General features: G+C 33.5%; 1 protein-coding gene across 3 annotated transcripts in view; it reads right to left on the minus strand.

Annotated features, from left to right (window-relative positions):
• The window catches only part of CTDSPL2 (CTD small phosphatase like 2), a 94,480-nt gene that overhangs the window by 4,795 nt on the left and 70,416 nt on the right, over positions 1-19,269 (minus strand). For 2 of the 3 annotated variants that reach the window (XM_047766483.1, XM_047766482.1), the window contains exons 8-12: positions 16,539-16,625; positions 5,550-5,612; positions 5,366-5,445; positions 1,941-2,067; positions 328-423 (exon numbers count right to left, since the gene is read on the minus strand). In XM_047766483.1, the coding sequence (XP_047622439.1) occupies positions 328-423; positions 1,941-2,067; positions 5,366-5,445; positions 5,550-5,612; positions 16,539-16,625 (453 nt within the window). The remainder of the gene's footprint in view (positions 1-327; positions 424-1,940; positions 2,068-5,365; positions 5,446-5,549; positions 5,613-16,538; positions 16,626-19,269) is intronic. The other variant, XM_047766484.1, reaches the window with a different exon arrangement.

Genomic DNA, 19,269 nt, shown 5'->3' on the forward strand with positions numbered 1-19,269 from the left:
AGAAAAAAATTCCCAGAATTAAGACAAAGTTTCAGTAATGTAAGCATTCTAGGCTTGAACTACAAAGTCAATTTTACATAACTGGTTACTGACTTGCAAGAGGAAGTTTGGTGAAATTTTAAATGTATAAACTTTTAAATGCTGATAAACACAATTTTAATATAATTTATAAGTTTCAAAAATGCTTGTAATCTTTTTTCAACCTCTGCCCCAATCTCCCACCATGCTGACTTAAAATTCAATACACGTAAAGCAATTAAAAAGATTTATTTCAAGAGTTGAGGCAACAAAAACCTAACAAAAAGATAAATCATAAGTTATACTTACCAGTTCTACTAGCTTCTCCAGAAATGGAATCAGTTTTAGAAGTTCATTGTCATTTTTATCCATAAACCAGCTTTCTATAGGGATTCCATTAGATAGCTAAAATGATAAATAAGTAATTAAATTCTTTTTACTTATATTTTGCCTACTTTGGAAGAATTTAAAAGAAATAATAAACACTAATCATAAGTTTTTTATAAAGGAATGTCATCAGAGTTTATTCTCGTCATATTCTTAAACAACTTAATAGTACAAGAAATAGCTGTTAGTTGGTTTTTCAGTATCATTTCTTCTTAGTTTTATATAAAAAACAAGAAAGATTCATTAAAACAAGTTTTATATTAATATAACTAAAAAATATTATTCATTCAAGAAATACTTATTAGTCAATGCTACAGGCATTCTGAATGAAGGAGTATTGCCAATCTAAATAGAGACCACTATCAGAAAGCATATGCTCTTACACAGGGACTGTCCCCCATTCATTGTTTTACTCCCAACCATGAGCAAGATAAACATAGTAGGAACGTATAATAAATTGACTCAGTGTTATTTCATTGAAGAGTCCGGAAACAAAAATACAAACCATATTTGTTTTACAGTAAATAATCTCTAGGATAAAATATCTTTTAACACTTATACAGAACACTGTGTTTGAGGCAGAGGATAACAAATTATTTTATATACAAACCAATTCTGAAAAACATATTTCAAAATGTAAGCAAATAAAAATAGTGACTTAAACAGTATCATGTGCAATTTTCACCCTTTTATTCTTTTTTATGTTTTATTATGGACATTTTGAAACACAAAAGGGCAAATCTTTTTTTTTTTTTTTTGGTCGCTCTGTCTTTTAGGGCCACACCCCACGGCATATGGAGGTTCCCAGGCTAGGGGTCCAATTGGAGCTACAACAGGGCCACAGCAACGCAGGATGAGAGCCACATCTGTGATCTACACCACAGTTCAAAGAAATGCCGGATCCTTAACCCACTGAGCAAGGTCAGGGATCGAACCTGTGTCCTCACAGATTCCAGTCAGGTTCGTTAACTGCTGAGCCACAACAGGAACTCCTGAAGGGCAAATCTTGTTTCATCCACACCCAATTCACTTTCCACTCTTCCCGGTCTCACTGATTTATTGTGAATAAAATCTCAGATATATCACATGAACATATTCATAATGTACAATATATCTTACAAGGATGGCCCATCTCTAGTTGAAATTATACTTTGTATTTCAAAGAATCATTGACAAAGTGTGCAAATATATTGACAAAATAATCTAAGAAAATATTTCAGAACATCATGTCAAACAGACCAGAAGAACATGTTAAGCCATTTGTAATTCTCTGTTTACAGTTATTGATTTAAGTGATAAGAGTGCTATTAAATGAAATATATCTTATAGTCCCTTCTTATTTAGACTTACTACTCAGATTTTTATTTATGTTGTACTTCATTTAAAAGAAAATTTCCACAAGGAACATACCAATTTGGCATTTCTAATTCTGAAAGATGACACTACACAGGAAAATTCTACCAGTGAAAATTCTGTCGTCCCATCTCACTACTTGGTAGCATTTGTCTGAGCTGGTTTAGCAACCCTCTTCCTACCTGATATGCAAAGGCTTGTGGTGAGTTGTCAATTATGATAGTTTTTGAAAGGTCTCTTCCAAGGATATTTAAGTCTTTTATATAGTTTCCTTGTACACAAACACAATGTTCACGGAAAAGCCGGTGCCTAAACAAGAATAAAAACGAATTAACTTAAAAAAAATCTGTAAAAAGCATAACATATACTGAAACATATACACAATACACATACCAGGCTTTACAAGTTAAGCCTTATCATTTTCTCTCACAAAGAAAATTTAAATAGAAGTGTGGGCCTAAGCTTTGGGCTACAGTTTTAATATATTCTTAGCAATTATTGAAACCTTATAACCAAGTATTATCATGCCTTAAAGAACTCCGGTTTACCCCAAAATTTATGTTAAATGATAAAAAACTCTGTAAATTGTTTTTGTAATTTATTTACCCAGGAAAGCTCAGTTCAGATGAAGCATCTGGTTGTCAGCGAGGTCCTGCTTTTTAACCAATTTTCCAGATGGTTGACTGAGGCACAAGGAGGTCAAGTGACTTGCCCAAGGTCACAGAGTAAGTCAGTGGTTAGCCCCGCAATGGAACCCAGGATCCTCCTGACTCCCAGTCCTTTGCTCTAACCAGAAGACCACACAGCCTCCCTATCCCTGCACATGCCAGAATAGAAAGTATAAGAAGGAATGTTTCTGTGTTGGCATTAGAAAAATATGTTTTTCTTATAGTTTTATAAGAAGTTTTATAACTTCTCTTATAGTTTCTGAGGAAGGATGCAGAGGCCAAAACATTCCATCATTTCAGCTTTTCCCAGACACGCACCTTTATTTTAATTATGTGTGTGTGATCATTTGAAAAAACAAGGACTGAATGAAATGAATTCAGATTTAGTTATTAACAAATGTAAACTGATTTTTCACCAATGAAACTGAAAAATGCTACATCATTTTAAAAGCTATTAAAAGTTTTATAATAATATTTACTTATAATAATTATATAATCTCTGAATATTACTAGTAACTGATACAGATCACCTAAAAATACTCCATATGTATACATTAATAATTTGGTAATTTGGCTTCTTGGTGTCTTAATCCTACTAAATTTTTCTAGGAGCTAGGGTTTACACATACCTATATTTTTAATTATACAATTTCAAGAAATGGGCATTTTCTACTAACAAAATCTGTCAAAGATCTAACAACAACAAAATTCAAACTTTGAAATATCAGTGCCAATGGTAATGGCAAAGAGAAAAAAAAAATTTTTTTTTGTCTTTTTTTGCTATTTCTTGAGCCGCTCCTGCAGCATATGGAGGTTCCCAGGCTAGGGGCTGAATCGGAGCTGCAGCCACTGGCCTACGCCAGAGCCACAGCAACGCGGGATCCGAGCCGCGTCTGCAACCTACACCACAGCTCACGGCAACGCCGGATCGTTAACCCACTGAGCAAGGGCAGGGACCGAACCCGCAACCTCATGGTTCCTAGTCGGATTCGTTAACCACTGCACCACGACGGGAACTCCAAAAGAGAAAAAAATTTAAAACCAGACAAAATGTATATAAACAGTTCTTTCCCCCCTTATTATAAAGAATACCGCAAATTAAACATTCATGAGTTAAGTGATCATCTGCCTCTGAAAGGTTTTTAAAGACAGTCCAACTTTGAAAAAAGCAAGACTAGACAAAAGAATTTAATAAGCCCAGGTTGGACCTAAAGTAAGATTCCATATTTTATTTGTATAAACATTTAGATATGTGGAAATTGGAGAGGTAGGTACAGCACATGCATGCAAGCCACTACTAATAACTCTTTTCCAAGAGCAGCACTCACCAGAGACAGGAGACAACTGAATATGGAGTAGATACTAAAAATTATTTTAATTAGCTTATTCTAAACTCCTTCCAGTTATTCAGGAATCTAAGGGTCAAAAGCATGTATTTGCAGTTTTAGAAAGAAACTACCTTTGCCAGCCATCAAATTTTCATTCCGATTCAAAGGATTTAGAGATCATAGGAATTTGAGTCTATCTTGTCACCAACAGATTATTCCCTATAGCACTCTAATGAATTCAATATACTGTTCAAAAAGTTTTTCCTGTTTTAAGTTTTCAAAATACTACTAGATAACAAACAAATTTAAACTCCCAAACGTGTAGATTTTAGAAAACTAGTTTAAAAGCAGGGTTTTAATTTGTAACATTATCTTGCATAACTATGATTTGTCCCCTAGTAAAATGAAAGCTCCAAAAGGGAAGGGCTTGTGTTGCTCACCACTGTTCCCTGGAACATTGGAAGCGTAGAAGAGAAATCTTCAGAATGAATGAAGAGCAAAAATCACTTGTATGCATTTTTTAAAATTAGGCAAAATGAGCATAAATAATATACTTTCATGAAATCGAAAATACCATTCTCATTTGTGTGTCTGAGGTTGCTCATGTGGAAGATAAAATATCAGTGCCAATGGGAACTCTGGGACAAATTTTGATCCTTTAGATTAAAAAAAACCCAACAAACCACCATAGTTCTATTTATAAGGAAAAACCCTCCTAAATGTGGACATTAGGAAAAGCCTTTCACCATAGTTGAAACCATTCAATAATAAAAGTACTACTGACATGAGAAAATAATTTTAGGATTTTCCACTAAGATAATATGGAAGGAAGTATTCAAGAAAATGAATACCTAGGTGTCTTTTAGGAGCCTTTTGTGGCATCTCTCTCTCAGCTCTTGATCAAAACTCAAAGATTAACTCCTACTATCTGAGAGGATGTAGTACGACTGCTGAGTCTTGAGATCTCACTTTGGTTGACAGAAATAATGAAACTAATTTTCAAATTGTTTTAAATAAATTACCCAAGGCTCTCCAACCTAACCAGGAACACACTGCATCTGCTGGCTCAGGACACACACAAGGAACTGAGTCCAGATCAGGATAACTTGAGTGACTAAACCAACTGCAATTTCCAACTAGATTCATGTAACATTTTCTTTCCATGGAAGATAAATTTGCTCTTGAAAAAAGCAAAAGAGTTTAATTTGATCCTTTCTGTTAAAATTAATTTTTATCTCTCTATGCCGTTAAAAAGGTGACATAACATGCATTATCTCAGAGACATAAGGAAGTGAGAACATCATGCACACAGTGAAAAATTCCACATACCCCCAATCTCCCCCAGTCTAAAAAGAAGTGAGGATACAGATGTACAAGTAAATAAATTCATTTGATCTTTGTATCCTTTAAAGAACGTCTGTCTGGAATTAAATAATAAAGAACTCTTAAAGAGTTTGGGGGCTTTAAAAAAATTCACTTATTTTCACCATTTAACACAACAAATCTCTATATATGCAGCCAACTAAAAATGGCTATTAAAATTAAATAGAATCATAGTAATTTCATAGATCAGTGCGACAGACATTTTCACTATTTCTTAATTAAATTTACCTGACCAGTTGCTTTTTAGGGTCTAGTATGTTCAGTAACTTGTCTGCATACACCTTCTTAGAAGCAGTAAAAAGAATGATCTACAAATTCAGGGGAAAAGAAGTAATCATTATACATGATCTAAATATGGGTATTATATTGAATAAAATAAAAATACTTATGTAATTAGCTTAAGTATGTTTACCTCATACATCTGAGACATTCGTTCCAGGAATTCCCTGAAGAATGGTCTTAATCTCACGTAAACCTAAAAAAATACAAAGATAGTCTTTAGGGAATAAACATATAAAACATAAACAACCTATTTATAAGATATGTTCTAACTTTGGATATGATTTAAAAGTTCATGTGTTAAGGTAATACAAAAGTATACTAAGTACCACTCAACCAAATGTATTTCACATACCAAAAGTCACTTAAAAGAATCTTTTGGTAGGGTAGTAATAATCATTGGTGATCATTTCACTTTTTAATAATTAAACAGCAACACACAATATAATAGCACTTTGTGGAATATAATTTTAATAAACACTTAAACTAAAAATGGCAGGTTTCCCTCTGAGATTTTGATCCACCAATCAACTCCATCTTCCAGCCAGGTAGCATCCATCCAATTATTAGGCAGGCTGTGTATCCACCTCTAGCTGACCTGTCTCAATGACCTTCTTCAATAATTACTCAGAATTTCTTCTCATCAATCACGGGCTAAGAATATTTTTATTATTATTATTTTTTTTTTTTTTGCTTTTTAGGGCCGCACCCATGGCATATGTAAGTTCCTGGGCTATTTTTTGCTTTTTAGGGCTGCACCCATGGCATATGTAAGTTCCCGGGCTAGGGGTTGAATTGGATCTATAGCTGCTGGCCTACCCCACAGCTACAGCAACACTGGATCCAAGCTGAGTCTGCGACCTACGCTGCAGCTCACAGCAACACTGGATCCTTAACTGGTTGAGTGAGGCCAGGGATTGAACCTGCAACCTCATGGTTCCTAGTCGGATTCATTTCCGCTGCACCACGACGGGAACTCCAGAATACTTCTATTTTAAATTGCTATTACGGTAAACAATTTTCAAGAAAGAGATGTCTGGATTGGTGGGTTTTAATTAACTGGAATTTGTTTTCAGAAATCAGTCTTCTTCTACATTTACTGCTTCATATGTGGTATCTAAATTAGCACTATTGGGCTTCTTGAGATTAAAAATATAATAGTCAAACATACCGGTTATCAAAACCAACTGACAGTATCAGGAAAGACTACAGTACCCAAAGAACTAACTTACATACATTACTTTCTTATTTTCGTGTCTGTTTTCTTGCCTACATTTCTTATAACTCTTGAAATATACTCAGTATTCAAAAAGCATAGAAATATAAGCCATAAAAAATCACTAAAAGTGATTTACAAAAGATTTTGACTCCTTTAAATTGTATTTGACAAAAATTTATAAAAGGAAAATTTTGTACTCCACTCAAAAGGTAGTTACTGACATCAAACAATAAACCACAAACACCAAATACTCATAGGACACCTATGTACCAGATTCACTGGATTCAACAAAACAAAACTGTGAAGGCAACAAATTCAAAATCTAGGCTTCATGGATTTTAATGACAAACATCAACATACATACAAACAAAAATGCCCTCATGATAAAAATCTAGCTCTGGGAATGTTTTGGGACAGAACAGGCAAAGGATTCTAGGAGGGAGGAACTATGTACTATCAATCTTGGTAATTTCCAAAGCCCAAAAGGCATGATTCCAAATATGCCTTTGGAATCATGATAAAAGTAACTGATAAAAATCTGCTGAGCAAATTAAATAGAACTACCTTAAGTCAACAACACAAACAGAGTCAAGCCTATATAAGGACAAATACTGAATTTCCTTAAGAAATGATCACTTGTGAAAGGCAAATTTTAAATAATTATTAATCTTACTCTATCCCAGCCTATGGGCTAGAATAATAAAGGTTTACTCATTTTAATCCTATTAGGCACTTTATTTCATTTCTTTGTTGTTGTTGTTTTGCGGGGTAGGGTATGCCCAGGGGCATATGGAAGTTCTGGGCCAGGGACTGAACCACAATGGTGACAATGGTGGGATTCTTAAGCTTCTGAGCCCTAAAGAACTCCCCCAATTTCTTGACTAATCAAAAACAAAGTAAGACACACCCCCATCCCTAGCAAATAAAAACAAGGAAATCCTTAGTCTCCAATCATTAGGATGAGGTACAAAAAAATTTTTTTTGTCTGTACTTATGGCATACTGAGGTTCCCAGGCCAGGGACTGAACCTGCACCAATGCAGGATCCTTAACCTGCTGTGCCACATAGGAACTTCAAGAGGCACAAAATTTTTAACTAGAGTTACTCTTCTAATTAACTTTGATATTTACATCTTAAAATATTTGGTATAGTTTTCAACACATCTGGTAATGCAAGTAAGTGATAGACTTAAATATATGAGAAAATTATGGAACTTTTCAGAATACTTCTGTGATGGTTAAGGAAAAAAAAAAAACATCAATTCTGGGTTTGAAAAAAATACTTTTTCAACTACTTTTATCTCATGGAGGATGATAAACCATGAACCACCAGTGCCTTTTTGTTTTTTGCTAAGGCTTATCAGTTAAATGCATTTAATAACCAATAATATTTCATTTTGTATATGTATAAATATTTTCATTTGCTTTCAGTATTTATCAAAATGTGAACACTAACACACTTCCACTGCAGAAGAATACTTCTATTTAAACAATATTATCCAAGCATAAGTGAAACACTGTACATAATAAGGTGACATCTTCTAATTTCTTACAAATTGACTTCCAGATTAGGTCAAAACCCTAAGTTATTTATGTATTCTTCTACTTTCACTACACAAATATGAAAAGTATCTTAAAATATGACATTGATTTTCATAATGTGCATGTTTATTAGTGATGAAAGGTGGCACTGATGAATATAATGCTACAGTGTTTCCTTACAATGAGAATAGAATAACTATTGACTGTAAAAGTTCCTATCCTCAAAAGAGATTCACCATATGAACAGTGTTTCAGGGTTAAAAGACATAGGCAGAAACTGAGATGGTTAGTTAAAAATAAAAGAATGCAGAAAGGTACAAAGTAATAGGGAGCAGGGGTAGGCCTGGAACCATATAAGGTTCTGCCATGTGCAACAAAGGCAAATAGAAACACACAATAAGAACAGCAGGGTCTAAGTCATTTGCATGGATATATTAAAGCAAAAAATACATAGAAGTCAAGAAACACTAAGTACTGTCCAGGAGGAAACAAAGAAAAATTGTAATATGTATAATACAGTGAGACTACAATCACTTATTGTTAGGTCAGAGACACACAAATATACAGATACACAGATAGACATGAATTCAAATGCTTCAAAATCTATTCTACAGATGTTCAACTCCATTTTTCATCCTAACCTTCTCATAACAACAGATTCTGGTCCCAAGCTGCCTACTTCCTATTTTCTACATTCTTCCACTTCTTAGCATTTCAGCAACCATCCTTCTTCAAACTAGCCACTCTTTAAAACCATGCAAAACCTAGTCCCAAATATAAGACTAGGCCGTAAGTTTTATTTCAGGATGGTATACATATGTTCCTCCAAATATACAGTGAATATTCCACCTACATAACCAACAGGTATCACTAAACCAAATATATTTTGAAAAACTCAGTTTTAAAGTAATTCATAATGCTCTAAAAAGGAACAATTATATAAAAATACCATATCAAATAAGACTTACTACTTCATAAAGATGTTTATGTTGTGAATATACTCATTACATAAAACTTTTTTTGTACACTTCATACCCGTGACACAATTTATTTTGCAACTGGAAGTTTGTACTTCTTAATCTCCCTCACTTATTTCATTATATGTTCATGATATAAACTTTTAAGACAAAATCTACTAGGATAATGTCTGCAAAATAGGGATAATGAACTAATCCTGTATAATATACTAAAACTTAAAAATATATTAGAGAAAAATAACATCACACTAGCAATACACTAATACTACTTGATATGAACAATATCTGACTGCCTGTACTTTCTTAAGTATTAAGACAAGAGAATATCCTGTAATTATATAAGACTAGCCTAGAAGGCCATAAATGCTTAAAAGAACTAGATTTAATAAAAGTCATTAAAATAGCAATCCAGTTATAAAATGATTATAAATATTTTATGATTGTCTAATCTCTAATTCACATCTATGTATGCAATGTCAAGTTATATACACTAATTTCTTTTTTTCTTTTTTCAGCTGCACCTGCGGCATATGGAAGTTCCCAGGGCCAAGGACAGAACCCCAGCCACACCTGCACCCTACGCCACAGCTGTTCCAAGACACCAAAGTGTTGCTACCTAAAAAGCAGCAAGCCCTGTTGAAAAAGATCAGATACTGGATTTTGAAGTTATCGCTTTTTACATCCTCGCTTTTAGTAAATGTGAAAATCAAGTGTGGGGAAACAAACAAACAAACAAACAAAAAAACAGCTGAGGCAATGCTGGATCCTTAATCCACTACACCAGGCTGGGGATCAAACCGGCACCACCACATACATAACACCAGATCCTTAACCCGCTGCACCACAGCAGGAACTCCACTAATTTCTGATTACTAGTTTACCAAGCCATTATCAAAGCATAACCAAAAGAGAAAGACAGAGACAGAGAGAAAGAGGAAAGAAAACATGCAAAGATAAACAATTTGTGGGAAAGTGATTAAGAAAAAAATGTGTTACATGTGGATCTTTTTAGGAAAAATATTTCTAAATAGTTTTTTTTTTGTTTTGTTTTGTTTTGTTTGGTCTTTTTGCCTTTTCTAGGACCGCTTCCTGCAAGCATATGGAGGTTCCCAGGCTAGGGGTCTAATCAGGCCGGCCTACACCACAGCCACAGCAATGCAGGATACGACCTGCATCTGCAACCTACACCACAACTCACAGCAACACCAGATCCTTAACTCACTGAGCAAGGCCAGGGATGGAACCCGCAACCTCATGGTTCCTAGTCGGATTTGTTAACCACTGCGCCACGACAAGAACTCCTCTAAATAGTTTAAGCACAGATAACACCAACACTAACATATTCAAAAAGATACATCTTTATTAGTTTTTCCATGAAATCCTTTGAACTTACTGCTGCAATGAGTAAAGGTAAAGTCAGTGGTATTCACCCAATTACGAGTATGGCACCTTTAAATTAAAAAAAAATGATTGATGGATGCTATTTAATCAGCAGTAAGAATTATAGCAGTAGAAAACTAACAACACTGAAGAACGTAAAGAATGACATGCTCCAGGTATTAGCAGATACCACAGGTGTACAGGGGGCTCTGCCAACTTTTTTAACCTTTCTGGTACACTTCAGTTTCTTTATCTAAAAAATGGGTGTAATAACATTACACAAAGTTGTTGTATTCAATAAGTTATACATGTAAGGCACCCAGAACAGTGCCTGGCACACTGAGACTGCCAACAGCTATTGTCACTATCCATTTAGTTATTTTGAAGTAATCAGCCATGAGAAGAATAGCTGGAATTAACAGGGTTTTATGGGGGCAGAACTGGGCAATCTCAACTCTAAAGAAAGCCATAGCTATACTTTTAGAAGAGGTAAAGTAAGTCAGTTGAATACTTAACTATTTAATTTAGTTAATATTTTCTTAGCATCAACACCAGAGAACAGAGACAAAACCCAAACCTTCTCCATATAAAGAGGGTTGCTTAGATAGGCCCTGTGGAGGCCTCAACTTCATAACCCATTGGGTTATGTTTACAAGTCATCTTTTGCTTCAAACAGTTCCAATAAGGGGTAGATGGCTGCTGGGGATAGTGGATCAATCTGAGGATGAACAGGTAAATACTAAAACATCAGAACCAACAAAAACAAACAAAACCCCCAAACTAAAACCTTCTACAAAATCTTACACTATATTAACTAGAAATAAATTTGAAGGGGAATTTTCTTACAGAGTCCAAATGGAATAAAATGCTTATTAATTACTGTATTCACATAGAAGATATACTAAAAATAAGCAATGAAGCATAATTTTCAAGTCATGGCCTATATATATACACATATATGCACATACACACACAACTTTTAAACTTAAAAAGGTACATACACATTTTGACTACATAAACTATTAATGTGTTTCTATTAAATTTATTCATTTTAAAAGGAAAAAAAACCCCCCACAAATGTTGCCTTTAAAAACAAGGTTGGGATTAACATATACATACTCTATATAAAACAGGTAACTAACAAAGACCTATTATATAGCAAGGGAAATCTACTCAATACTCTGTAATAACCTATATTGGAAAAGAATCTGAAAAAGAATGGATGTGTGTATAACTGATTCACTTTGCTGTATACCTGAAACTAACAGCTTGTAAGTGAGCTATATTCCAATAAAATTTTTTAAAAAAATTCTTAATTTTGAAGGCTCCAATTTAATATGCTTAGTAATCAACTATTACCTCTCCTAGATTTATAGAATATTTTCAGCTGTTAAGCAAGAGCTTTCTGTAGATTTTGTAAATGAACTACTTCTAATTTTAAGATATTATTCATAGATAATACAAAAACCATAATGAAAAACTTAGTATCAATAAGTAACTATACTTACTAGAAAGTTACTTTAAAATTTTTTAATATTGACTTATAATAAATTATCAAAATAGTGTTTTCTACTAGCTGTAAAATATTACTTTTATCCTCAATACTAAGAGTCCACGACCCCAGATGTTTTATTCAAGGTACAAATATACATACTACTTTTGTACAATAAAATTATGTTTAATGAATGTCAAAACAAAATGCCTCTTGTTTAGTATCAATTTAAGTCAGAGCTTGAGGGGAGGAAAAACTTGATTAGGTATTTACTAACAACACTCTTCATTTAAATGATTGCTTTTTTCCTCATGAAGCAAAAATAATGCTGACTTTTCTGGGAAAGACTGTGGAAGAGAGATGCCACTGACCCTCTACTTCTATTGTGGTATAAAATATTTGATATCCTTATGAAAATTACCCTAGGCTGTAAGTTTCCCAAAAAACAAACAAGCTATAATAATGGAGAGGCTGAGCTTTGCTAAACATGGGGTTTCCCACCCACCTCACCCCCCAACTTTTCCCATAAAAGCAACCTCTACTGTTAAAACAAAGCATCCTTTAGCAATTAGCTCCCTACAGGATCCTATCTCTCCTTGAGTGCTTACCACAATCTGATTTCTGGACAGCTGACCCAAAGTTTGTTGATTTTACTGATCTTCAGAAAGCCACTGACTGGCTAAAGTCTTATTGGTGAACAGAGTCAAAAATCAGATGCCCCTGCCATACTTTACAGAATGAGGAGTTGGACAACACAGTTACGTTTGGTTGCACTGTGGTGAAACATATGAGGCATCTTCTTTTTGTCTTCAATTAGCCACGTTTGGGCTGAGTAGCTCTATAACATCTTCAAAAAACTGAGCTCCAGTTCTTGATGGAGACAGAGGAAGGTCATTGAGGAGGTGGTTCAGCTCAAGAGCTAAGTGAAAAATCTGTCTTTTGATTCACTCCTGCTTGTGGATAGAAGTCATCTTCTGGATGGAAGAGGGAGTGAGATGACCTAGAGTCTTGAATTGGTGGATCTGCAGGAACAGAAACTAAATACAGTGGAGACCTCTTAACTGAGTAACACCACGAGATGGTTTCCTGACAATGTGTCAATATAAGCTAAAATAAAGATTAAAACACGTGCATTGGAAATTATCATGCACTTGTTTTTCCAGATATCAAAATGCATTTGTACCAGTCTATGAATAAATACTTTTCCCAACATCTAAATGTAAAACAATCCATGGAAAAACTACCAATTAAGGGGAGGCGGGAGGCCCATTCAAATGCAAATCTATATACTTTGTCTTTGGGAATGCTATACCTTCACTTTAAAAACTCAGTCCTTTCATATGACTTTTTCTCCAAACATAGAAACTGTAATCTGTCTGTCTACATAGTGTCAGTCATTAACCTATATCAAAATTTTGTGTTCAATCTTTTAGGTTTCTTTATCTCTTAGAGAAATGGAAATTCAAATATACTCAAGGTACTGAACTGAGGTTTAAATAATCTACCTCCTCATATATTCTAAGACTTGCATTAATTGAATACTATATATCAATCAAAAGAAGAGTATACACCATGAAGTAAGGCAATCTTTAAATGTGAGCAGTGACCACCTTAAATTTCCCTCAAACTTTCATCTGAGAAAAACTAAGAAAGACATAACTAGATTACAGTGGATCTAATTTTAAATCTATGTATGAACCAGAGTTTTGGTGAACATTTGATTACTTACTTCCACTTAGAATTTAAATATGTAAGTTTACGGCATATATTCTAATACTTATTAGACCAAGGATCAGCAAACTATGGCCTTTGAGCCAAATCCAGACCATGGCTTATTTTTGTAAATAAAGTTTTATTGGGACACAAACATGTTTATTTTATCACGTATAGTCTATGACTACTTTCATGCTACACTGGCAGAAAGTAGTAGAGAAACAGACTGCGAAATCTAAAAAATTAACAACTGGCCCTATATAGGAAAAAGTTTGCCAACCCCTGATATAGATAATTATTAAAACATACATAACACAATTTACATTTTCAATGTTTTGAAAGAAAGAGAGTAACAAACAAAATCAGCTATAGTTCTACCATAACAAACTTACCACAAAATGAAAGTAAAAGTAAAGTCCCAAGAGGACACTTTATCTGGCTTTGATTCAGAGGAAGAATTTGATCCCTACTTAACATTACTATTTAAGAGTATATACACATAAATGTTATAGAATTGACAGATTCAAGAGTATATCAAATGTCATGAAACTGTTCCCTTAAAAATGGTTAATTTTATGTTGTGAATTTCACCTTGATAAATTTTTTTTTGAAAGAGTATATACAGGATTTTACAGGTTTCTACCTTTAAGTGAGCCACATTATACTGTAGTGGTTAAATATGTAAGTTACATCTTACCTAATAATGTGGTTTCTCCAAAATGTCTTAGATCATCCCAGACCCTTGTGTATATCTCTTCTTTGCCAGTAGATGGAGACAACACCACTGAAAGTTTAAAAGACATCATTCCCTGTTTAAAGGGAGCTTGCTGGTCTGAAAACTGAGGGAACCCTAACCCAGGATTTCTTCAAAGTTATTTTTTTTAAAAAGACAGAATGGCTATGACAAAACCAGAAATAGAAGGTAATATACTCAATATTAACTATGGGCATCCTCAAAAACTTACTGAAAGGGAACTAAACTCTGTGCATGATATAGTAACAAAGTCATGATATTAAAACTCAAATATCTCTAAACTTCCTGCTCACTGCTCCTGTTTTAAGCTAATCATTTTTCTGTTTCAGAAAGCATAACTCAACTATTTAAGAAAAAGAGTTCTCTGAATATCCACAGAGGTAGATGCAGTCCATATGAAGTTTTTTCAAGGTATTAGTCATATGTACTGCTAGGAGCATTTTACTCAAAATAAGATGACCATCTAGACCCCAATGAAATAATCAGAATTTCATAAAGATGAGAATTAAAGAAGAAATGGTGGAAGCAGTAAGAAAAAATACAATTTTATGGTCACGCTGAAAAGAAATACTCATGAAAAGACTCAAACTTATCTACTCTCCAAGTTTCTTATTTACTAATAAAAATTACATAAACAAACCAAAACCACCTGCAAGAAATTTCAAATTTGGAAGCTTAAGTCACCTCGAAATAATTATCTCTTTCCAAATTCAAAGCCTGAAAGGCCACTGTTTTTAAGGGCAATTCTGAACATAAAAATAAGATTAACAAGCTAAGAAGAAAGAATATATTTGCCACAAGACTCCTGTCCTTAAAGTGCACTAAACAAGAACAACCTATTCGGCTGAAAATGTCTGAAGAAAAAGATTTACCTTAAACAAATGATATCCAGTTAAAAAGGAATACAAAAAAACTTAAAATTCTTTATTTTTATGTATATTTTGCTCATCCTATGATTACATATCAAAATCAGTTTACATAAAAGGGAAATAAATATAGTAAGGAAAATAAAGTAGAACTGACAATAACTGCTTAAATAAATCATCTTATGACTAATTACAAGATGAGGTAAAGTAGACCCTGAACCACAAACTCTAAAAATCTAACTCTAAAATTTTATGATTCCTGAGAGATAACTATCATGCCAAGAAAACTACACCCTCATTCTAACTGCCTATTAAGAGCATATAAACAACTATAAACACCTTTTCATTATTCATGTGGTAAATATTCTGTGGCTTTTAGTTAATCTTTGGGTTGGCTTCCCCTCAACAAACAACAAAGTTTTTGACCCTTTCTCAATCCTTCAACAACTAGTATATATGAAGACAATGTGAATTTAGTAACAACCGCCACAACTGAAAGGCACTCTACAGTTTTCAAAGTATATTCACACATATTAACCCAAATTTTATGATAGAAAAATCTCAAACATAAGTAAAACCAAGCCAACACACGCAATTCACAGTGAAATGTAAATGATGTTTGTATGTATTTACATTGTTACCTGTCCATCAATACAGATGAGGGAGAAATGCTTATATTCCATTTTTTTAAAGTTAAAGCAGTAACTAGAAGAGTGTCCTGGAATTATGTGATTAATATAAAGTAGATCTATCACACTACAACCTACAGACCATATTACTACAAAAGGCAATAAAAAAACGACCAACAAGGGATGAGATTTATTTATATTAATTGGGTTTTGGAACAATACCACCATCACCAGATGTTAATCTGGCAAGTTCTTCTTAGGGATCTAAGATGTCAGTGCTCCTGCCTCCACCTGCTGGCAAACAGATTATGAAACTAGCAGAGATCACTGGGTAAAAAAGTTCAAATTTTTTTGAGTAACAAATTAATGTTGTTTTATGTAGTTATTTAGCATGATGCTACTTTGTGTTAACAAATCATTAAAATATTGATGAAATCCACTGGGAATAAACACATTACACTTCAGAAAAAAAAAAATTTTTTTTTTACAAAAGATTTCTTGGTTCAGAATATCTTAACAGGCCAAAACTCAAGTTAAAAAATTTTAATTACCTGATAAATGACATCTTGGAAAAGGACTGGAAAAGTAAGTGCTGCATCTTCTAGCTCATTTAAACTACAGTGTACTAGTGTTTCATCCTTAAAATAAAAAGCACATACTGAATGAACCAAGATATTAAAAGACATTTCAAATGGTAATTTTTATATATTCATGACCACCAAAAACATTTATTAAAGCACCCATTCATATATGGAATTTTATATTTATAATAAAGAACTGTGTGTGGAATAGCAATTTGGGATAGAATTTCTAAGTCACTGGTTCTCAGGTATGGCCCCTAAAAAGAGAAAAGCAGCATCAGCATCATCTGGAAACTACTTGTTAAAAATTTAAAATCTCCAGCTCCACTTCTGATAATTTATACTCAGCAAGAAGTAGAGAGAGGAGTGCAGGGAATTTGTTTTTAATAAGCCCTACAGGTGATGTGGATGTATGTGCAAGTTTGATGACCACTGTTATGAGTTCTATAGTTTCCAACTTTCTGTTAAGTAAACCACACATATATTCTTTTTTTAAATAATTTGCCAATGCTAGTTTAGAATCTAATTAGTAAAAAAAAAATATATATATATATGTTCTATTCATACATAGCTCCTTATCCTTAAACCTTTTATAAAGAATTTTATTTCAGAAAGTGGATATTTTAGTATCTGTTGAATTTTCCAAAGATACAAACATTGTTTAACTAAATTAGCAGTCAATCAAGACTTGTCATCTTTGATTATCAAGCCCTGTTTTCTCATTACGAGTATAAGGTGAAGATCATTAAATTTAAGATATGTGCAAATATTTATATTTCTCAAATCCTGAATGATTATAAAACAAGGCTTCCATTTGTAGAAAGTGACAGTACTTAAAAAATAAAGCTGCTAACAACTACCCCCCAAATTTTTCAAAGTGTTTAAGATGAATTAAAACGAAACACAAATGTTCATACCTTGTGATTCCACATCTTATTAGCTGGAGTGTTTCTTTTAACCTAAAGTTAAACTCTGGGGAGGCAAAGAGCAAAACATACTCTAGATATGCCTCATTTTCTTTTAATAGCATATCAGACTACACAATTCAAGGTATTCTCTTAGCATCTTTTAAAAAGGTATTCTCTTTTCTATAACTGAATCACAATAATTTTACTAATTCTTCATTTACAGCCTATCTAAATTTTGATCATTCTTCTTTATCCAATTCTGTAAAATTACTTATTTATGTTCACCAATTCTTTTTATAATTTTTTTTTGGGTCGCACCCACAGCACGTGGAAGTTCCCAGGCCAGGAATCAAACCCAAGCCACAGCAGCTACCTGAACCGCCACAGTGACAATACCAGATCCTTAACCTGCTATGCCACAGCGGGAACTCCTCGTGCTCACCAATTCTTTTCTTTTTTTCTCTAATTATTACCTTCACATTGAATTGAAAATTACATAGCCAAACTTGCTATCATGACATCAACTGTCAATACAAAAAAATCTATCCAAATCTCCTTTCACTAATTTGCATATCAAATCTAAACTACTCATCATCAGGGAGCTCCTGCCGTAGGTCAGCGGAAACAAATCTGAGTAGTATCCACAAGGACACAGGCTTGATCCCTGCCTTGCTCAGTGGGTTAAGGATCCAGCATTGCCACGAGCTGTGGCATAGGTTTCAGACATGGCTTGGATCCTGCACTGTGGTGTAGGCTGGCAGCTAGAGCTCCAAATCAACCCCTAACCTGGGAACCGCCATATGCAGTGGGTGTAGCCCTAAACAAACAAACAAACAAAAAACCCTACTCATAATCAGTTTCAAAATTTTCTCTTCTATCTATCCTCTAATAAACACCTTAAATACTAAGGACTTCCATATACTTATATCTCTTTGCCTAGGTAAAGGCTAAACTGCTGAACTCTCAGAACAGAACTGCATGTGCCAGATTTACCCAGATAATTTTTTTAAATGAAAACAAACCCACATCTCTAAAATATTACATAACAGAAACGGGTTTTGTTTTTGTTTTTTGGCTATTATCAAGAAGTTGCGAGCAGATGGTAAATAATCATGGCTATATATTAAATTTGGTTGGAAAAGATAAGATATATAAAGTTTCTAAAGCTCTTCTGGTACCCTAAAATATAAATTTTTAAATCATACCAAGAAAGCATATTAAAAGTTTTATGAGTTAGCATAGGAGGTCACACTTTGAGATTTTATTAATAAAGTTATTGGTATTAAATAATATGCAAAAAAAAAAAGGAACAGGAAAAGGAGTATGGTCTTGCATAAAGTTAACTCATTTTAAAAAAAAGGTGAAATACAGGCATGAAATCGGAACTTACTGGGAGATTTCAAGAAAATCATTTAGAATGGATAAGCAATGAGGTCTTACTATATACAGCACAGGGAACTATATCCAATCTTTTGAGACAGACCATGATGGAAGATAATATAGAAAAGGAATGTGTGAGTGTGTGTGTATATATATATATATGTATATGTATATATATGTATGTATATATATACACACACACACACATATATACATATATATACACACGACTAAATCATTGTAAATCAACTATACTTTAATAAAAAAAATAAAAAATTAAAAGACATAGGAGTATGGAGGAAATAATTTAATTTAAAAAGAAAAATAAAGCCTAATTTATTTTCAAAGGGTACTGAATACCAACAAAATGAGTGGCCCTGGCATTAGATAGTGCTTAAAATAAAAATATTTCA

The sequence above is a fragment of the Phacochoerus africanus genome, chromosome 2 (assembly GCF_016906955.1).
Source record: "Phacochoerus africanus isolate WHEZ1 chromosome 2, ROS_Pafr_v1, whole genome shotgun sequence".
NCBI lineage: Eukaryota > Metazoa > Chordata > Mammalia > Artiodactyla > Suidae > Phacochoerus > Phacochoerus africanus.